Here is a 17,296-nt window from a genome sequence, read left to right on the forward strand (position 1 = left end):
GCAGACTGGGCTCCATAAGACCCTTCAATAAAAAAGGAAAAAGAAGAGAGAGAAGGTGGGTGGGGGGGAAATAAAATGAAATAAAATAAAAAGTGGAAAGCCCATAGCGGGACAGGCCACAGGGAAGGACCGTCTTCCCTACTGAAACAGACTAAGTTAAGAAATCACAGTGGGGCTGGAGAGATGGCTCCAGAGGACCCAGCACCTCCTGGTGGGTCACAGCCAGCTGCAACTCCAGGTCCTGTCCTGGGGATCCAACACCCAGGTATACACACGGGGCATAGGCACAGAGGCAAACCACAGATACACCTAAAATAAATGTACGTTTCTCAGCGCCTTTACAAGTGGATGTGACATGTTACCCGTTTACAGGCAAACAGTGCCTGGAAGGCAGCTCAGGCCTCATCCGAGCCCAGCAGCGCAGGCACGGTATAGCCAGGCTAGCCCTCTCCGCTCACAGCAATCCTCCTGCACCATATGAGGCACACAGCAGTGAGTCCAGCTGGCACGGAAGCCTTGGGGGGGGGGGGTGACTCCAGGTTCCCCCTCTATGAGACCAAGTCTACAGGCCAGGCCAGGCCATGCCCTGCCCAGGGGCACCCAGGATCCGTGGCTAGGATCTAGCCCTGAGAAACTGACCCAAACCACCCACCAGTCTACATGAAGGGCCCTGCTGGCTTCACGGGACTCTGCGCCAGCGCCCACACTGGGCAGGTGCGCCCCCCTGGTGCCTCTCCTCGTCTGTATACAGTGCTCACGTTTTATTTACTTACACATTCTGCAACTCTCACTTATTCTGCAGTACAGGAGAGTCAAACGCCGAGCTACATCTTAGCCTTACGTTTATTTTGAAAAAAAATTTTTTTTGTTTTGTTTTGACTTTGTTTTTTGTTTGTTTGTTTTGAGGCGAAGTCCTGCCATATAGCCTTGAAGGCTGTCCTGGAACTTACGCTGTAGACCAGGCTAGCCTCAAACCCAGAGATCCACCTGCCTCTGCCTCCCTAGTGCTGGGATTAAACGTGTGCCGCCACCATCTGGCTTCACCATGGCTGTTTCCACTTTCTTCTCTCTCTCTCTCTCTCTCTCTCTCTCTCTCTCTCTCTCTCTCTCTCTCTCTCTTTTGCTTTTTGAGACAGGGTTTCTTTCTCTGTGTATCCTTGGCTGTCCTGGACTCTCTTTGAAGATTAGGCTGGCTCACTTTCTTCTTCTGAGACAGGCTACCACTATGCCGTAGCTGACCGGGCTGCAGCTCAGACTGGCTCTGAACTGTCAAAGTCTGCCTTGGCCACTGTGTGGCTGGATGGACAGCATCTACCTCTTATGACTGCCCCGGAAATCAAGCAATTCTGTACTAAGCCAGACGCACAGTTACATAGGGAAATCACTGTGACTGGCTTGCTTGTTTTGGTTTTTTTGAGACAAGGTTTCTCTGTGTAGCCTTGGCTGTCCTAGACTCCCTTAGTAGACCAGGCTGGCCTCGAACTCACAGAGACCTGCCTGCCTCCGCTTCTAAGTACTGGGATTAAAGGCCTATGCCACCACGTGGGGCTGACTGTGACTACTGTCAGCAGTTAAGCTTCTGCCCTTTGTCCCTATTTTGTAGAGATCACCCTGACCCTCCCGAAAGCCAGTGTTCCCTCCTTAGGTGACCGCCCCCCCCACCTCGGCCTGCAGCTGCTGGAACCTACCATCCTCGCTGGGTGCACCAGGGGAGGACTCCGAATCCGAGGAGCTGCCCCCAGGCCCGCCCCCGGCTGAGGCGTTGCCCACCGTCTCCTTCAGCCACTTCTTCCTCTTCTTTGGAGGTGGCTCGGCCTTCACCTTCGCAGGCCTGGCTTTGGGCAGCCGGGAGGTGGTGGACTGTCCCGTGGCCAGGCTCCGGTCAGTCCGCATCTGGCGCCCGCTGGCGGCCCGCTCGCTCCGCAAAGGCCGATCGCCACCACGGGTCACCCTTTCCTTTTCCTTCTCCTTCTCCACGGGGCGGGGCGGGGATGGCTTCTCTGGGGCAGGGGGCTCGGGGACAGCAGGCTCAGGTGTCTGCTCCGGAGGCTTCTCTGATGTCACCTTCTCAGGGGTCTCCGGCTTAGGCGCTGGGGCCGGGGCCTTAGATGGAGGTGCGGAGCTGCCCCCTACAGGGGTAGGGCCCTTGGTCTGCCCAGACCGTCTACAGGGGAAAGTGACAGAAGAGACTGTCCTCAGCAGGCTGAAGACCCCTCACTCCCATCCCGTGGACTGCTCCCATACTGCTAAATGTTCTTCCTGTTTTCCTCAGGTATGAGTGGGGAGCTCTCTGCTTTCCCCACGGCTCTAAGCCTCTCTCCTCCTTCCTCTCTCTGGGTCTCTGCCTCTCTCTCTCTCTCTCTCTGGATGTGTCTCTTGTGTGCCCTCCCCCTGGGTGTCTGTCACCCTCCACTATGGGTCTCTTTTTCCTCCTCCCGGGTGTCTCCTGGCTCTGTTTCCCTCAATGAGGAGCACTCCACTTCCTCCATGTGGAGCTGGCCTCACGCCCTTTCCTCTCCGGCATCCTGTCACTGTCTGTACCTGACTGGCAACGGCGGCCGGTGCCAGGGTTTCCGGGCGCACACCCTCACATAATCCTTCTTGTTGACATTCTCCAAGAACTTCACGTAGAGGCGCTGGTACCGGTTTTTAGCATCCCCAAAATAGCCCAAATACTGTGGAGGGAGCAAAGCCTGTGAGAACTGGAACGCTTCAGCAACGCACCTCCAGACACGCACTTCCGCCCTGCCCCGGGCCATGCCAGAGAGGAACCCCAGCATTGTACCCCCACATCCACAGCCCCACCCCCACCCCCACCCCCCGAGCACAGGCTTACATTACTGGTGGCACAGAACTGCCTCTGGCCGTCCTTGATCTCTGGAGTGAACTTCTGCAGAAGTGCCTTCTGGACACGCCAGATGGGTGGGGGCTCACGGCCCGTCTGCAGCGCCAGCTGCGGAGGAAGAGAAGAGGTAGGCCGGCAGGTTACCCTCACCCCTGCCCTACCGGCCTGCCTCCACAGAGAAACACGCAAAGCGAGTGAGGGCATGGGAGCTCACACCTCTAACCCCAGCACTCTGGCTGAGGCAGGAGGATTGTCATAGGCTGGCATATGCCACATTGCAAGGTGATCACACAAACAAGAAACAACAACAAATTAAGACCCATCTTAAGGTAAGTACCAGGCCAGCGGTGCCCTGTACCAGCCCCATGATGCCCTCAGCCCCAGGTGAGATAAAGCCTGATTCTACCTGAGTCTTCCCAGCGTCTGGGCTAACACGCTCCTTTTCCAGTGCTGAGCCAAAGCCAAAGTCTTATGTGTGCTGAGGCACCTCCCCCACCGAGGCCCTCACTGACAAAAAGCAAGGCACAGTCTCCTACTGAGATACACCGCAGCCAACTAAGACAAAGTCTCGCTAACTCGACATCCTCCTGGGTCAGCATCCTGGTATATCTGGGTAGCAGAGGGCAGGCTGCCTCATCAGGCACAGGCGCTGGCTAATTCTTTTGTTTAAGCAGCAGTATTTCAACTTTCTATTATTCAAGTAGGGTAAACTCTCAACACCCACTACAAGCTAGACCCAGGGTCACAGCAACAAAGACTCAAAGCATCCCTGTCTCGCCTCTGTCTGTGCCTTTAGCCAAAACACTCTCAGCCTCCTGGTGAGCAGACTGTTAACATCTTCTCTGTACTCACGTGACTCGCCCAAGAGCCATAAAATTTTTTTTCGAGTATGTTTAAGTAAATCGCACCAGTTCAAGAATAGATAGCTAACTATCTAGCTAGCATGCAGGCCTCAGTGTCTGAGCTGATAGTCACAGCAGACATCACTAATAGATCCTACATCTTGCTACTTCTAAATACAGAGATAAAAAGCAGACATGTCTAATCAGTAACTACTGAAAAAGAGAAAAAAGAAAAATTGGGGACTAGGCCAAGCGGCTAAAGTTGGGGCGGAAGAGATGGCTCGCTGATAAAGAGAGTTTATTGTTTTTTGTTTTTTGTTTTTTAAGATTTTTTTATTTATTATTAAGTATATAGTGCTCCGCCTTCGTGGACACCTGAAGACCGGAAGAGAGCATCAGATCAGATTATAGATGGGTGTGAGCCACCATATGGTTGGTGGGAATTGAACTCAGGACCTCTGGAAGAGCAGTCAGTGCTCTTAACCTCTGAGCCATCTCTCCAGCCCCCAAGAGTTTACTGTTCTTCCAGAGGACCCACGTTCAGTGCTGGCCCCTCCCCCCATAACATATAATTACAAAGACACAACCTAAATAAAAATAAAATAAATCTTTAAGGAGGTAAAGGACAATTGGCCTAGCCTCTTCTTTTGGGAGACTTTTGGTGACACAGCCTGAAGGTTCTATCCAACCCTAACCAGGAAGAAGGCCTTACCAGAACCCAAATTTGCCAGCAGGTTGACCTTTAACTTCCAGTCTCCAAAGCTGCGAGCAAGACATTTGTTCTTTTTATAAGCCACAAGCTACAGGCTGTGGTAATTTAGTACAACAGCCTGACGGAGACAGCGCAGACCTCAAGGCCTTTCACAGGGCACGCAGAGCACAGGCGGCAAGACCCACAAACAGAAATACAAGTACGCCACGACGGTGGAGACGGTCATCCCTGCTACTTAGGATGCCCGGGCGGGAGGACAGAGACATTAAAGCCAGTCTAGGATACACAGTAAGGCACTATCCCAAAAAGTAGAGCCCCTGCCTACAATCCTCCAAGGAGGGTTTGGGCACTTTTTTTTTTCCTCTTCGAGACAAGGTTTCTCTGTGTATCCTTAGCTGTCCTGGACTCCTTTTGTAGACCAGGCTGGCCTCGAACTCACAGCGATCCACCTGCTTCTGCCTACCAAGTGCTGTGATTGAGGTATGCGCCACCACCGCTCTGTTGACAGGGCACTTTTGAGTACATTTTCTCTTCTAAGTCCATCCCTAGGACCTGGAAACAACAGCAAACATGGAGTCTGGCTTATCCCAAGGACAGATAGGTGCCTGGCATGAGACATGTCATCAACCTGTCACCTGAAGGACCGCAGGGACAAATAGGCTTCCCCTTTCTTTCTTCCTTTCTTTTTTTCTTTTTCTTTTTCTTTTTTTTTTTTATGAGGCAGGATTTCCATGTAGCCCTGGCTGTCCTGGATCTCACTTTGTGGACCAGGTTGGCTTCGAACTCAGAGAGTCGCCTGCCTCCGCCTCCGGAGTGCTGGCATTAAAGCAAGCACCACCGCGCCCAGCCTAGGCGCTCCGTCTTGACCCACACTCTGACATCCTCCATCCCACTGCAGTTTCACACCTAGCATCTGACCTACGCACGTGAAGAGGGCATAGAGATAAACCCAGGCACAAAACAACGGCCCAAGGAGGCCAGGTGTGGTACTGCATGCCTGTAATTCCAGCAGCTTGGGAGTCGGAGGCAGAAGATGACTTGAGGTCAAGGCCAGCCTGAGTTATACAGAGAGACACAAAATATGCTTCCGGAGAGAGGTGATGGGTACTTGAAAAAGAGCATGTGAGGAGCCAAGACAGCCACGAGTGAAATCACGAGAATGCAGACATGAATGAAACATGGTTCTTGCATTCAAAGACTACAGATCAGGTGATCAAAAGAATTCAGATGATAACTACAATCGATTAATCATGTCTGCCTTTTAATTTTGTGCTCGGAAGCAGCAAGGTCTGGGATCTATTGGTAATGTCTGCTGTGAGTTATGGGTGTTGCCATGCCAAGTAATGACTACGTAGTCTTAGCCAGATCAAATTTGTTTCCGTATCATCATTCAAAAAAAAAAAAAAAAGATTATGGAATCAGTTATATGCACGTAAAGAAGGGTCCTAACGGCAAAGGTCCTAACAACTTGCTGAGTAGGAAACAGAGAGGGTCTTAGCTAAAGTGGCATACAGAAATAAAGCAGGGATGGCCAGGTGTGGGGGCGGCGCAGGTGGATCGCTGTGAGTTCGAGGCCAGCCTGGTCTACAAAGTGAGTCCAGGACTGCCAAGGCTACCCAGAGAAACCCTGTCTTAAAAAATAAAAAAAAAGAAGGAAGAAGAAAGAAAAGGGGGGGGGGGAGGCAGGGATGCAGGTCCCCAGCCCCGAGTCCCTTTCCTCCCGGCTCCCACATGGCTCTGGTTCCTCCTCTGTGACATCACAGGCTGCGTCAGAGGGCCATCCGCTCAGCTCCAAAATACTCCCGGGACCCCAAACACAGACTTGTAGCCCAGCAGGCAGGCAATGTCTCTCTCTGTCCTTGCCCCACAGGGCACCAGACCTTTCAATGGCAGCCACATCACAGACTTCCTGGGCCTGTGGGCAATGCCCCCCATCACAGACTTCATGGACCTGTGGGCAATGCCCCCATCACACACTTCCTGGACCTGTGGGCAATGCCCCCCATCACAGACTTCCAGGACCTGTGGGCAATGCCCCCCATCACACACTTCCTGGACCTGTGGGCAATGCCCCCCATCACAGACTTCCTGGACCTGTGGGCAATGCCCCCCCATCACACACTTCCTGGACCTGTGGGCAATGCCCTCCATCACAGACTTCATGGACCTGTGGGCAATGCCCCCCAATCACAGACTTCCTGGACCTGTGGGCAATGCCCCCCATCACAGACTTCCTGGACCTGTGGGCAATGCCCCCCATCACAGATTTCCAGGACCTGTGGGCAATGCCCCCCATCACAGACTTCCTGGACCTGTGGGCAATGCCCCCCCATCACAGACTTCCTGGACCTGTGGGCAATGCCCCCCATCACAGGCTTCTAGGACCTGTGGGCAATGCCCCCCAATCACACACTTCCTGGACCTGTGGGCAATGCCCCCCCCATCACAGACTTCCTGGACCTGTGGGCAATGCCCCCCATCACAGACTTCCTGGGCCTGTGGGCAATGCCCCCATCACAGACTTCCTGGACCTGTGGGCAATGCCCCCCCCATCACAGACTTCCTGGACCTGTGGGCAATGCCCCCCATCACAGACTTCCTGGACCTGTGGGCAATGCCCCCCCCATCACAGACTTCCTGGACCTGTGGGCAATGCCCCCCATCACAGACTTCCTGGACCTGTGGGCAATGCCCCCCATCACAGATTTCCAGGACCTGTGGGCAATGCCCCCCATCACAGACTTCCTGGACCTGTGGGCAATGCCCCCCCATCACAGACTTCCTGGACCTGTGGGCAATGCCCCCCATCACAGGCTTCCAGGACCTGTGGGCAATGCCCCCCAATCACACACTTCCTGGACCTGTGGGCAATGCCCCCCCCATCACAGACTTCCTGGACCTGTGGGCAATGCCCCCCATCACAGACTTCCTGGGCCTGTGGGCAATGCCCCCATCACAGACTTCCTGGACCTGTGGGCAATGCCCCCCCCATCACAGACTTCCTGGACCTGTGGGCAATGCCCCCCCCATCACAGACTTCCTGGACCTGTGGGCAATGCCCCCCATCACAGACTTCCAGGACCTGTGGGCAATGCCCCCCAATCACAGACTTCCAGGACCTGTGGGCAATGCCCCCCCATCACACACTTCCTGGACCTGTGGGCAATGCCCCCCAATCACAGACTTCCAGGACCTGTGGGCAATGCCCCCCATCACACACTTCCTGGACCTGTGGGCAATGCCCCCCATCACAGATTTCCAGGACCTGTGGGCAATGCCCCCCAATCACAGACTTCCAGGACCTGTGGGCAATGCCCCCCATCACAGATTTCCAGGACCTGTGGGCAATGCCCCCCATCACAGACTTTCTGGACCTGTGGGCAATGCCCCCCATCACACACTTCCTGGACCTGTGGGCAATGCCCCCCATCACAGACTTCCTGGACCTGTGGGCAATGCCCCCCCATCACAGACTTCCTGGACCTGTGGGCAATGCCCCCCATCACAGACTTCCTGGACCTGTGGGCAATGCCCCCCATCACACACTTCCTGGACCTGTGGGCAATGCCCCCCCATCACAGACTTCCTGGACCTGTGGGCAATGCCCCCCATCACAGGCTTCCTGGACCTGTGGGCAATGCCCCCCATCACAGACTTCCTGGACCTGTGGGCAATGCCCCCCATCACAGACTTCCTGGACCTGTGGGCAATGCCCCCATCACAGACTTCCTGGACCTGTGGGCAATGCCCCCCATCACACACTTCCTGGACCTGTGGGCAATGCCCCCCATCACACACTTCCTGGACCTGTGGGCAATGCCCCCCATCACACACTTCCTGGACCTGTGGGCAATGCCCCCCCATCACAGACTTCCTGGACCTGTGGGCAATGCCCCCATCACAGACTTCCTGGACCTGTGGGCAATGCCCCCCCATTACAGACTTCCTGGACCTGTGGGCAATGCCCCCCATCACACACTTCCTGGACCTGTGGGCAATGCCCCCCCATCACAGACTTCCTGGACCTGTGGGCAATGCCCCCATCACAGACTTCCTGGACCTGTGGGCAATGCCCCCCATCACACACTTCCTGGACCTGTGGGCAATGCCCCCCATTACAGACTTCCTGGACCTGTGGGCAATGCCCCCCCATCACAGACTTCCTGGACCTGTGGGCAATGCCCCCCATCACAGACTTCCTGGGCCTGTGGGCAATGCCCCCCCCCCATCACAAACTTCCTGGACCTGTGGGCAATGCCCCCCCCCATCACACACTTCCTGGACCTGTGGGCAATGCCCCCCATCACAGACTTCCAGGACCTGTGGGCATGCCCCCCACGTCACAGACTTTCTGGGCCTGTGGGCAATGCCCCCCCATCACACACTTCCAGGACCTGTGGGCATGCCCCCCACGTCACAGACTTTCTGGGCCTGTGGGCAATGCCCCCCATCACAGACTTCCAGGACCTGTGGGCATGCCCCCCACGTCACAGACTTTCTGGGCCTGTGGGCACACCCCCACAAGCTTTCTTGTCCAACTAACATGAACACAATGACACACTGTTATGGTTCTGAAGGGACTTCCAGAAAGTCCTATTGGGGCTCCTCATCAGGCCCCAACCTCTCCCTATCTGCCCCTCTGTTTTTTTCCCAACTGGGCTTTTTGGTCTTCCTCCAAAACACCCCACTTCCTCTACGTTGCTGGTTTTTGTTGTTATGTGCCAGTGTTGGTGGGAATGTGCACGTGCGTGCAGTACCCACGGAGGCCAGAAGAGGGCGAGAGGTTCCCCTGGGGCTAGAATTATCCCTGGTTGGGAGGAATCCACTAACCCATCTCCATAGTGTCACCCTTCAAGAATGGCACCGGATGTCACAGTCTCTATCCTCCCCAGGCTATCTTTAAGGCTTGGACTTGCAGGCGCCTCTCTTGTCAATCATTATCCTCTGCGACGTCTAGTGATTGACTAAAAAGCTGTCCACCTTGAGGACCCCATACTGAGGTGGTCAGCTCACTGCCGGACATCTGACTCGCACAGCCGATGGGCGGGGCCAATCACAGCCCTCCATCTTGATACTTAAGGATGACTGGGACCAATCATGTTATCTCCTATGAACGTGACCCGGGATAAGCTAAGCCGCACGCTGTGTGCTGCTGTCAGCAGCAGTAATGACAGCAGGCGAGCTACCTACACACCCAGGTATGGTATTTAACTAGAAAGATTAGCGGGTCCAGTCCAGTCGCCTGGAACTCTCTACGTGGCCAGGTCAGCCTCCGACTCTGAAGGGCGGGGGTCATAGGATAAGCCCCCAAGCCTGATAGGCAAGAAAACCTCGTGTGCCAGAGTTATGGCCACTCAGTGTGACAGAACCAAACCACAACAAAATCAAAGAAGTTCCAACGACAGGAAGGCAGTCATGGACGGACAGCGGCAACAGACACGTGGCTCCTCAGGCCTGAAACTATCCTCAGTCACCCCTTTTCTCAATGCTGACCAAGGGCCCCACCAGCAAAACCGATGTCATCAAGAACAGCCACCCACCCCGCCTCAGGGCCCCAAGTCCGGCGTGATCTGGCCTTGGTCGCCTTCCCAATGGTCTAGCCTCTCACCCTAGTACTCCCACAAACCAGCCACACGTCTCACACGCACAGGCCACAACCTCAGGAACTGCATTATAGGACCATTTTTTCTTTTTCTTGGGGGAGGGGCATTCAAGACAGGGTCTCTCTGTGTAGCCTTGGCTGTCCTGGACTTGCTTTGTAGACCAGGCTGGCCTCGAACTCACAGAGATCCGCCTGCCTCTGCTTCCCGAGTACTGCTGCCTAAATTTTTTATACTTGTGGAAATAAGAAAGTATAAAATCTGGGGCTGGAGAGATGCCTCAGTGGTTAAGAGCTCTGGCTGCTCTTCCAAAGGTCCTGAGTTCAGTTCCCAGCAACCACATGGTGGCTCACAACCATCTGTAATGAGATCTGGTGCCCTTTTCTCACATGCAGGCAAAACACTGTATACATAATAAGCAAATAAATATTTTTTAAAAATAAGAAAGTGTAAAATCTTACAGCACCACTGAGGATGTACCTCAGCAGTAGATCTTCTGCCTACAATGCCACAGTGAAGGTTCCAGAAGTGGAACTCAAGCTATCAGATTTTGAGACAGGTGATTTTGCCTAATGAACCATCTCACTGGCCCTACTTTTTTTTTTTACATTAACTAATAAATGTGAATTCGTGTGTGTGTGTGTGTGTGTGTGTGTGTGTGTGTGTGTGTGTATGCGCACATGTGGAAGGTTGGAAGCCAGCTTGTGGGATCTGCTTTCTCCTTCCACCTTGTAAGTCCTATGGAGCAAACTCAGGTCCGCCTCTGCCTCCTGAGCTTCCTCGCAGGCCTCCCTGGCTTTTGAGACAGGGTCTCTCACTGGCCCAGAACTCACCAACTAAGCTAGACTGCCTGGCCCACTGGCCCCAGGAACCCACAGGTCTCTGCCTACTAAACACGGGGATTACAAGTAGGTACCACCCAGAGGGCTTGTGGGGTGGAGCTCAGTAAGGGCCCCACGCCTGCAGCTGAGCTGTTGCCCTAGCTCTTGCTCCATTTGAAACACATCTCCTGTATCCCAGGCTGGCCTCGACTCCTCGCTCTACTGGCTGCACTTTCCACGCTGGGAGTCACAGGCTCAAGGCAGGAACTTCCCGCATCAGCCTCAAAACAACACTGCTCAGACGACCATGGAGGGAAAATGCCAGGGCAGCAAATCATGGCACAACCTGACATGCACCGTGTGTGTGTGTGTGTGTGTGTGTGTGTGTGTGTGTGTGTGTGTGTGTTTAGTTTTTGAGACAAGGTTTCTCTGTGTTATCTTAGCTGTCCTGGACTCACTTTGTAGACCAGGTTGGCCTTGAACACCCACCTTGCCACCAAACCCAGCGCACCCTCTGTATTTTACAGAGCATTTGCCCTTGTAGTAAAAGGCCCAGGTCCACAGCAACAGATCCAACGTTCCCAGGCCCTTCTGTGTGAGACCAGGCTAGGCCAGCTCACGTGGGCACACGTCAGCACACTGCCCAGGAGGAGCTCATACCATCAGCTGTGGCTGGGGAGACAAGATGGCGGCCTAGCTCCTAAGCAGGAGAAGGCGGAACGGAGTCCAGTAAACCCTGGAGCAGGAGGCAGAAGCCTGGCTTCTCACCTCTAAGAGTCACTGGTGCCAACAAGAGGTATGGTCCCGGGCTCTGTGCCCCCTGCCACTGCTCGCACTTGGGTAGTATTTTAAGCATCTGAATCCTTGCCTGGCTCCTTCCTTGACCCACACCTGCTGGGCAGTAGGATCAGATGGAATGCTCTGGCTCCTGTCCCAGCACAGGCCAGCGGATGGGCCCCTTCCCAAGGCCCACTGGCCTTCCTGAGCCCTAAGATGGGCTAGAAAAGGCACTGCCTCAAGCCCTGTTCACCAGGGTTAGAAAACACGGGGCCGGGGAACCATGGAAAGCTTGCAGTCTGCCCAGATTGCACACACAGTGACAACTCAGGCCAGCCCAGGTGACTCAGTGAGACCTTGCCTGCAGCAAGCGCCTTTATCAACTGAACCATCGCTCCAGCCCTGATTCAAAGCACTCACAAAAACAAAAACAAAAATAAAATAAAGCCCCCAAGACCACTAAGTCTACCGCTCAGAAAGATTTGTTTTGTTTTGTTTTTCCAGGCAGGGTTTCTCTGTGTAGCCCTGGCCATCTTGAACTCACTTTGCAGACCAGGCTGGCCTTGAACGCAGAGATCCTGCCTCCCAAGTGCTGGGATTAAAAAGGTGTGTGCCCCCAGTGCCCGGCCTCAAAAGAATCTTAATAATAGTTTCTGTCCTTGCCCTGAATTCAACCCAACATCCATGTGGAGTGCAGAGAGAAACAGCTGAGATTCAACGCAATACAACGTGCACAACTGCACTGCCTAACCCTACCACCGACACGCAGAACAGCCCCCCCCCCCCCCCCCCCCCGGTGCCAACAGAGAGACAGCAGCCAGCTGAGCACAAACCAGACATCCATCCTAGAGGTCAGCCAAATTTTTGGGAAACAAGGCTAGCAGGAAGCTGGTTAATACTATTGGCTATTTCCAGTTTTACTCAGCCACTGGTGTGAAAAATACCCACAGAGGACATGTTGCCAACAGATAAATATCTATTTACAAAAAAACAGAGGACAGGGGCTGGAGAGATGGCTCAGTGGTTAAGAGCGCCACCTGCTCTTCCAGAGGTCCTGAGTTCAATTCCCAGCAAGCACATGGTGCCTCAAAATCATCTATAATGAGATCTGGTGCCTTCTTCTGCAGATAAAACACTCATATACAATAAATAAATCTTAAAAAAAAAAAAAAAAAGAGGACGGCATGGTGGCGTACCCCTTTAGTCCTAACACTCAGAAAGCAGAGGCAGGCAAATCTCTGAGTTCGAGGCCAGCTTGGTCTACATAATGAGTTCCAGGACAGCCAGGGCTCTGAAGAGACCCTGCCGCAAAGAAAAACAAACAAAAAAACAAAAGTGGACTGTCACCAAGCACAGTGGTGCACACCTACAATACTGCAGTCATGACGCTAAGGCAGGGGGATTGTTGCATGTTTAAGACCAACCTGAGCTACACAGTGAGATACAGACCAGGCCCCTATCTCTGGAAAGGTCTCTGTCAATAGACAGGGCACTACCCAGCCTTTTTAAAAATATGTTCCTCACTGTAGTTTCCAGGCAAGCCTTCAATCTACTCTATAGCATAGGAAGATCTTGAACGTAGGACCATCCTGTCACAATGTCTGGAAAACCTGGGATGGCAGGCTGACCCCAGCAGGTCCAGATCTGCATCAAGAATTTAAATCTCTGGGCTGGAGAGATGGCTCAGTGGTTAAGAGCACCGACTGCTCTTCCAAAGGTCCTGAGTTCAATTCCCAGCAACCACATGGTGGGTCACAACCATCTATAATGTAACCTGATGCCCTCTTCTGGCCTACAAGCAGACAACACTGTAATACACAATAAATAAATCTTAAAAAAAAATAAAAGAATTTAAACCTCAGCCAGACACTGGTGGTCCATGCCTTTAATCCCACCACTTGGGCATCAGAGGCAGGCAGACCTAAGTTCACAGTAAGTTCCAGGACAGTCAGAGAAAGCCTGTCTCAAAAAAAACAAAACAAACAAAAAAGCCCTAAAAACTCAACCCGCCACACAGCAAGCATCCTTAAGCAGATCACTGCTGCACTACCTGCAAGGTACACACACATAACTGCACCAGATTGATGGCAGCTACATACACGGGGAAGAACAGACTCTCTGGCTGGTCCTCTCTGATCGAAAGCCCCCGAGAAATGGAATTAACCAAGTGATGAATCTGAATCCGGAATGCTACAATATTGACCTGCCAGGCAGGACCGGATTTGTTGCCTGGTCCATAGGCGGGAATTAGTCTGGCCCTATAGATCTGTCAAGAGACCATGGCTTGACAAGCCATATGGCCCTGGGGGACAGGGGTTGGGGGTGGGGTGGGGACAGCACTATTATTCTGCTGAGTAGACACACTGTCTCCCAGCCTTCTGCATGTGTATGAATACCCACAGTGCAGGGCTGCTCTCCCTGTTAGCCAGAGAAGCGTCTTTCTGCAGCGGGCAGAAGTTAGCACAGAGACTCATACCTGGCCGAGGTGCTAAGAGCGAGGGCCTGAAGAATGCTTAGCCCTAAAAATAAACAGTACCTCTGTATCAACCCCATGACGGCTCAGTCAGGGGACATCACGGAGGAGGGGGCAGAATGAATGAAAAACAAGTGTCCTGGCCCAACTCTTCTATCAGCCAAGTCAGACTTGGACCCAGAAGCACCCTCGCAAACCCATGTAGGCGACTCCCCTGCCTGCACTCCCATCCAGACCAGCCTGTCAGACTCCATTTGGGGGCAATGCCTGAGACTCACCTTGAGGGAGGGGATGTCCTCTGCACGAATGACAAACTCATCCCGCTCCCGGAAGATGCCCTCGCCACCACTCTCCCCAGCCTCCTCATCCGTCTCCCCACACACGGCTGCGGTCTCCTGCTTCTTGGCCAGGTGTAGAGGCCGAGCATCTGGAGGTTCGGGGTCCTCTGGGGATGGAGCAGCAGGCTCCTCTGGAGGGGCAGCTGGTGGGGCAGCTGTGGGTGCCGGCAGGGGAGGTGGAGGTGGTGAGGGCAAGGCCGGTGGAGGTGGCGGTGGCGGGGGCGGGGGTGGCGGCGGCGGTGGCGGTGAGCTAGCCACAGGAGTCACCAGTGGAGTGGGTGAGGGCAGGGCTGGAACTGGGGGTGGGGGTGGGGGTGGGGCAGGCTGAGGCGTTAGGGCAGGCGGTGGAGTGGGTGGGGGCTTCTCCTCCAGCATCGGGGGCTCTGAGCGGGGAGGGGAGAGAGGGAGAGAGAGAGTCATGAGGTTTATGTACCACTCACTGTGGTAGCCCGGTCTGCCCTGGACTTCCCGTTACAGCCCAGGCTGACCTTCAACCCCTAACTTTCCTGTTCCAGCCTCCCAAGTGTTGGTTAGGAAGAATGACAGTCATGTGTCGCTGGGCCCAGCTCTACCAAACTTACAAATCCACAAGTGTCCTTAGGGGTTACTGAGTGGAGACGGCAGAGGCAGCAGATGAGACACTGTAGAGGCCCCACTTCTAGGTCCTTCTGGGAAACCATCACTGTGGCCCCAGCAACTTCGTGGAGCTCCTGAAACCCATCTCGTGGGCCTTGTCAGCTCAGAGCTCTCTCAAGTCCTCGCAGCTCCTGTCCAACCTCTCAACTCCACACCCTAATGCCTCCTAACTCTGTGCCCCTTCCGTGACTAACTCCTCGCTCCCTCCAAGGACTGTCACCCCCTTTATACAAAATCCTCCCTGCGCCCCCAATCTGCTGTCACGATTTCCAATGCCATCCGCATCTGCCAAATTCCTTTGTGTCTGTGTGTGGCATGTACATACAGGTGCCTACGGAGGTAGGAGAGGGTACCGGATCCCTTGCGAACGGAGCTGCCGGCAGCTGGATGTGGGTGCTGGGAGTCAATCCTGAGTTCAGCTCTTACCCACTGAGGCATCTCTCCAGCCCCGCTACTTAATTTACTAATGATAGAATCCAAGTTGTTCACTCATTAGGAAAACACGAGTCCCTTCCCTGGAGGATTCTACACAGGAACTCTACCTCTGAGCCATGCCCCCAGCCCCTGACTGGGGGATTCCAGGCAGTGGCTCTACCACTGAGCCACGCTCCAGGTTCATTGCTGACTTTTTTTTTTTTTTTTGGAGACAGGGTTTCTCCGTGTAGCCCTGGCTGTCCTAGAACTCTCTTTGTAGACCAGGCTGGCCTCGAACTCACAGAGATCCACCTGCCACTGCCTCCCAAGTGCTGGGATTAAAAGGGTGCACCACCAGGGCTGGAGAGATGGCTCAGAGGTTAAGAGCACCGACTGCTTTTCCAAAGGTCATGAGTTCAATTCCCAGCAACCACATGGTGGCTCACGACCATCTATAAGGAGATCTGGCACTCTCTTCTGGCCTGCAGGCAGAACGCTGTATACATAATAAATAAAGAAATCCTTAAAAGAAAAGAAAACAACCAAACAAAAAGGGTGCACCACCACACCCGGCTTTACTCAGAGCACTTTCTAAGGCTCATAATCCTTAATAGTTCCTAAAAATTCCCTTGTCCCATTTCCTGGCCCCTTCACCTATACCCTATTCCATCCTCAGCGCCCTCCAGGGCCTGGTACCAGACGCCTGGGATTCCTTGCAGAACCTCTGAGCTCATTTATGAAAAGACCACCTCTAGGTTCTAGCGGCACACACACACACGCCTTTAATGTGTGGCATGGGAGGCAGAACTGCTGGATCTCTGTGAGTTAGAGGCCAGCCTGGTCTACAAAGAGAGTTCCAGGCCAGCCAGGGCTACGATGAGAAACCTTGTCTCTCTGAAAACCAAAACAAAGAAAAGACTCTTCTTTCTCAGAAAAGACTTTTTTTCTCTGTCAATCAGGAAGCCACTTTTGTCAAGTGTGCTGGCCTACACAATAAAAAGCCTGTTAACAGTGTGTAACCTCAGTCGTATCTGCTGACTCCAGCGAGCCCCATCCCCTCCGCCCCCCAGGCCAGCACACCTTCTGAGAACTCACCGGGCGTCCCATTGCTGTTGGTGCTGGGCAGGCTTGGGAGAGGGGGTGGACCGGAGGCTGGAGGTCCAGTGTCTAGGGGTGGCTCCTCCGGTGTAGACGTGTCCTTAGGCCCCGTGAGGGGGGGATCGTCCAGGGCAGAGATGGCGGAGGAAATGCTCTCCTGTAGGTCTCGGTTCTTGGCCACCGAGTCTTCTTCGTCCGAGGAGAAGGAGGGCAGCGTCTCGAGATTCCTCTTTAATTCCTCATCCAGCCGCTTGCAGGGTGACGGGCAGCCCAGGCCCAGCCCCTCGCTCTCGGCGGCCTCCAAGGCGCCTCCCAAGCCAAAAGGACCAGAAGGCGCAGGGTGTGACACAGTGGGCGCGGTGGGCGGTGGGGGCTGCAGGCCTCGGGTGGGCACCGAGGCTGGCACGCTCTTAGGGGGGCTCAGCGGAGGCGTCAGGCCGGCTTGGTAGAGCGGTGGGTGCCTCTTGCCTGACTTGAGGAAGTCAAGGAAAGAGGCCATGAAGCCCGACTTCATCTCCGGCTGCTTCTCCTCAACCTCCTTGATCTTGGCCTCGATTTTTTCCCTGGTCAGGTTGGAATCCAGGCTGTTGTGGTCCACGCCGATGATGGTGTCACTGGAGGGCGCTCCCAGACCCTCGCCAGCCTTGGGCACAGATAGCTTGATCTAGATGTGGACACAGCAAGGCGTCAAGCTCTAGGGGCCGAACCCCCCAAAACCTCCTCCCCCTCAGATGCAGGGA

At 54.2% G+C, this 17,296-nt stretch overlaps 1 protein-coding gene across 2 annotated transcripts in view; it reads right to left on the reverse strand.

Annotated features, from left to right (window-relative positions):
- Positions 1-17,296, reverse strand: part of PRR12 (proline rich 12) — a 28,774-nt gene that overhangs the window by 4,927 nt on the left and 6,551 nt on the right. For both annotated transcript variants that reach the window (XM_084758677.1, XM_084758678.1), the window contains exons 5-9: positions 16,554-17,220; positions 14,349-14,791; positions 2,837-2,953; positions 2,542-2,675; positions 1,689-2,164 (exon numbers count right to left, since the gene is read on the reverse strand). In XM_084758677.1, the coding sequence (XP_084614803.1) occupies positions 1,689-2,164; positions 2,542-2,675; positions 2,837-2,953; positions 14,349-14,791; positions 16,554-17,220 (1,837 nt within the window). The remainder of the gene's footprint in view (positions 1-1,688; positions 2,165-2,541; positions 2,676-2,836; positions 2,954-14,348; positions 14,792-16,553; positions 17,221-17,296) is intronic.

Source organism: Acomys minous, assembly GCF_964271855.1.
Source record: "Acomys minous genome assembly, chromosome: 2".
Classification (NCBI taxonomy): Eukaryota; Metazoa; Chordata; class Mammalia; order Rodentia; family Muridae; genus Acomys; species Acomys minous.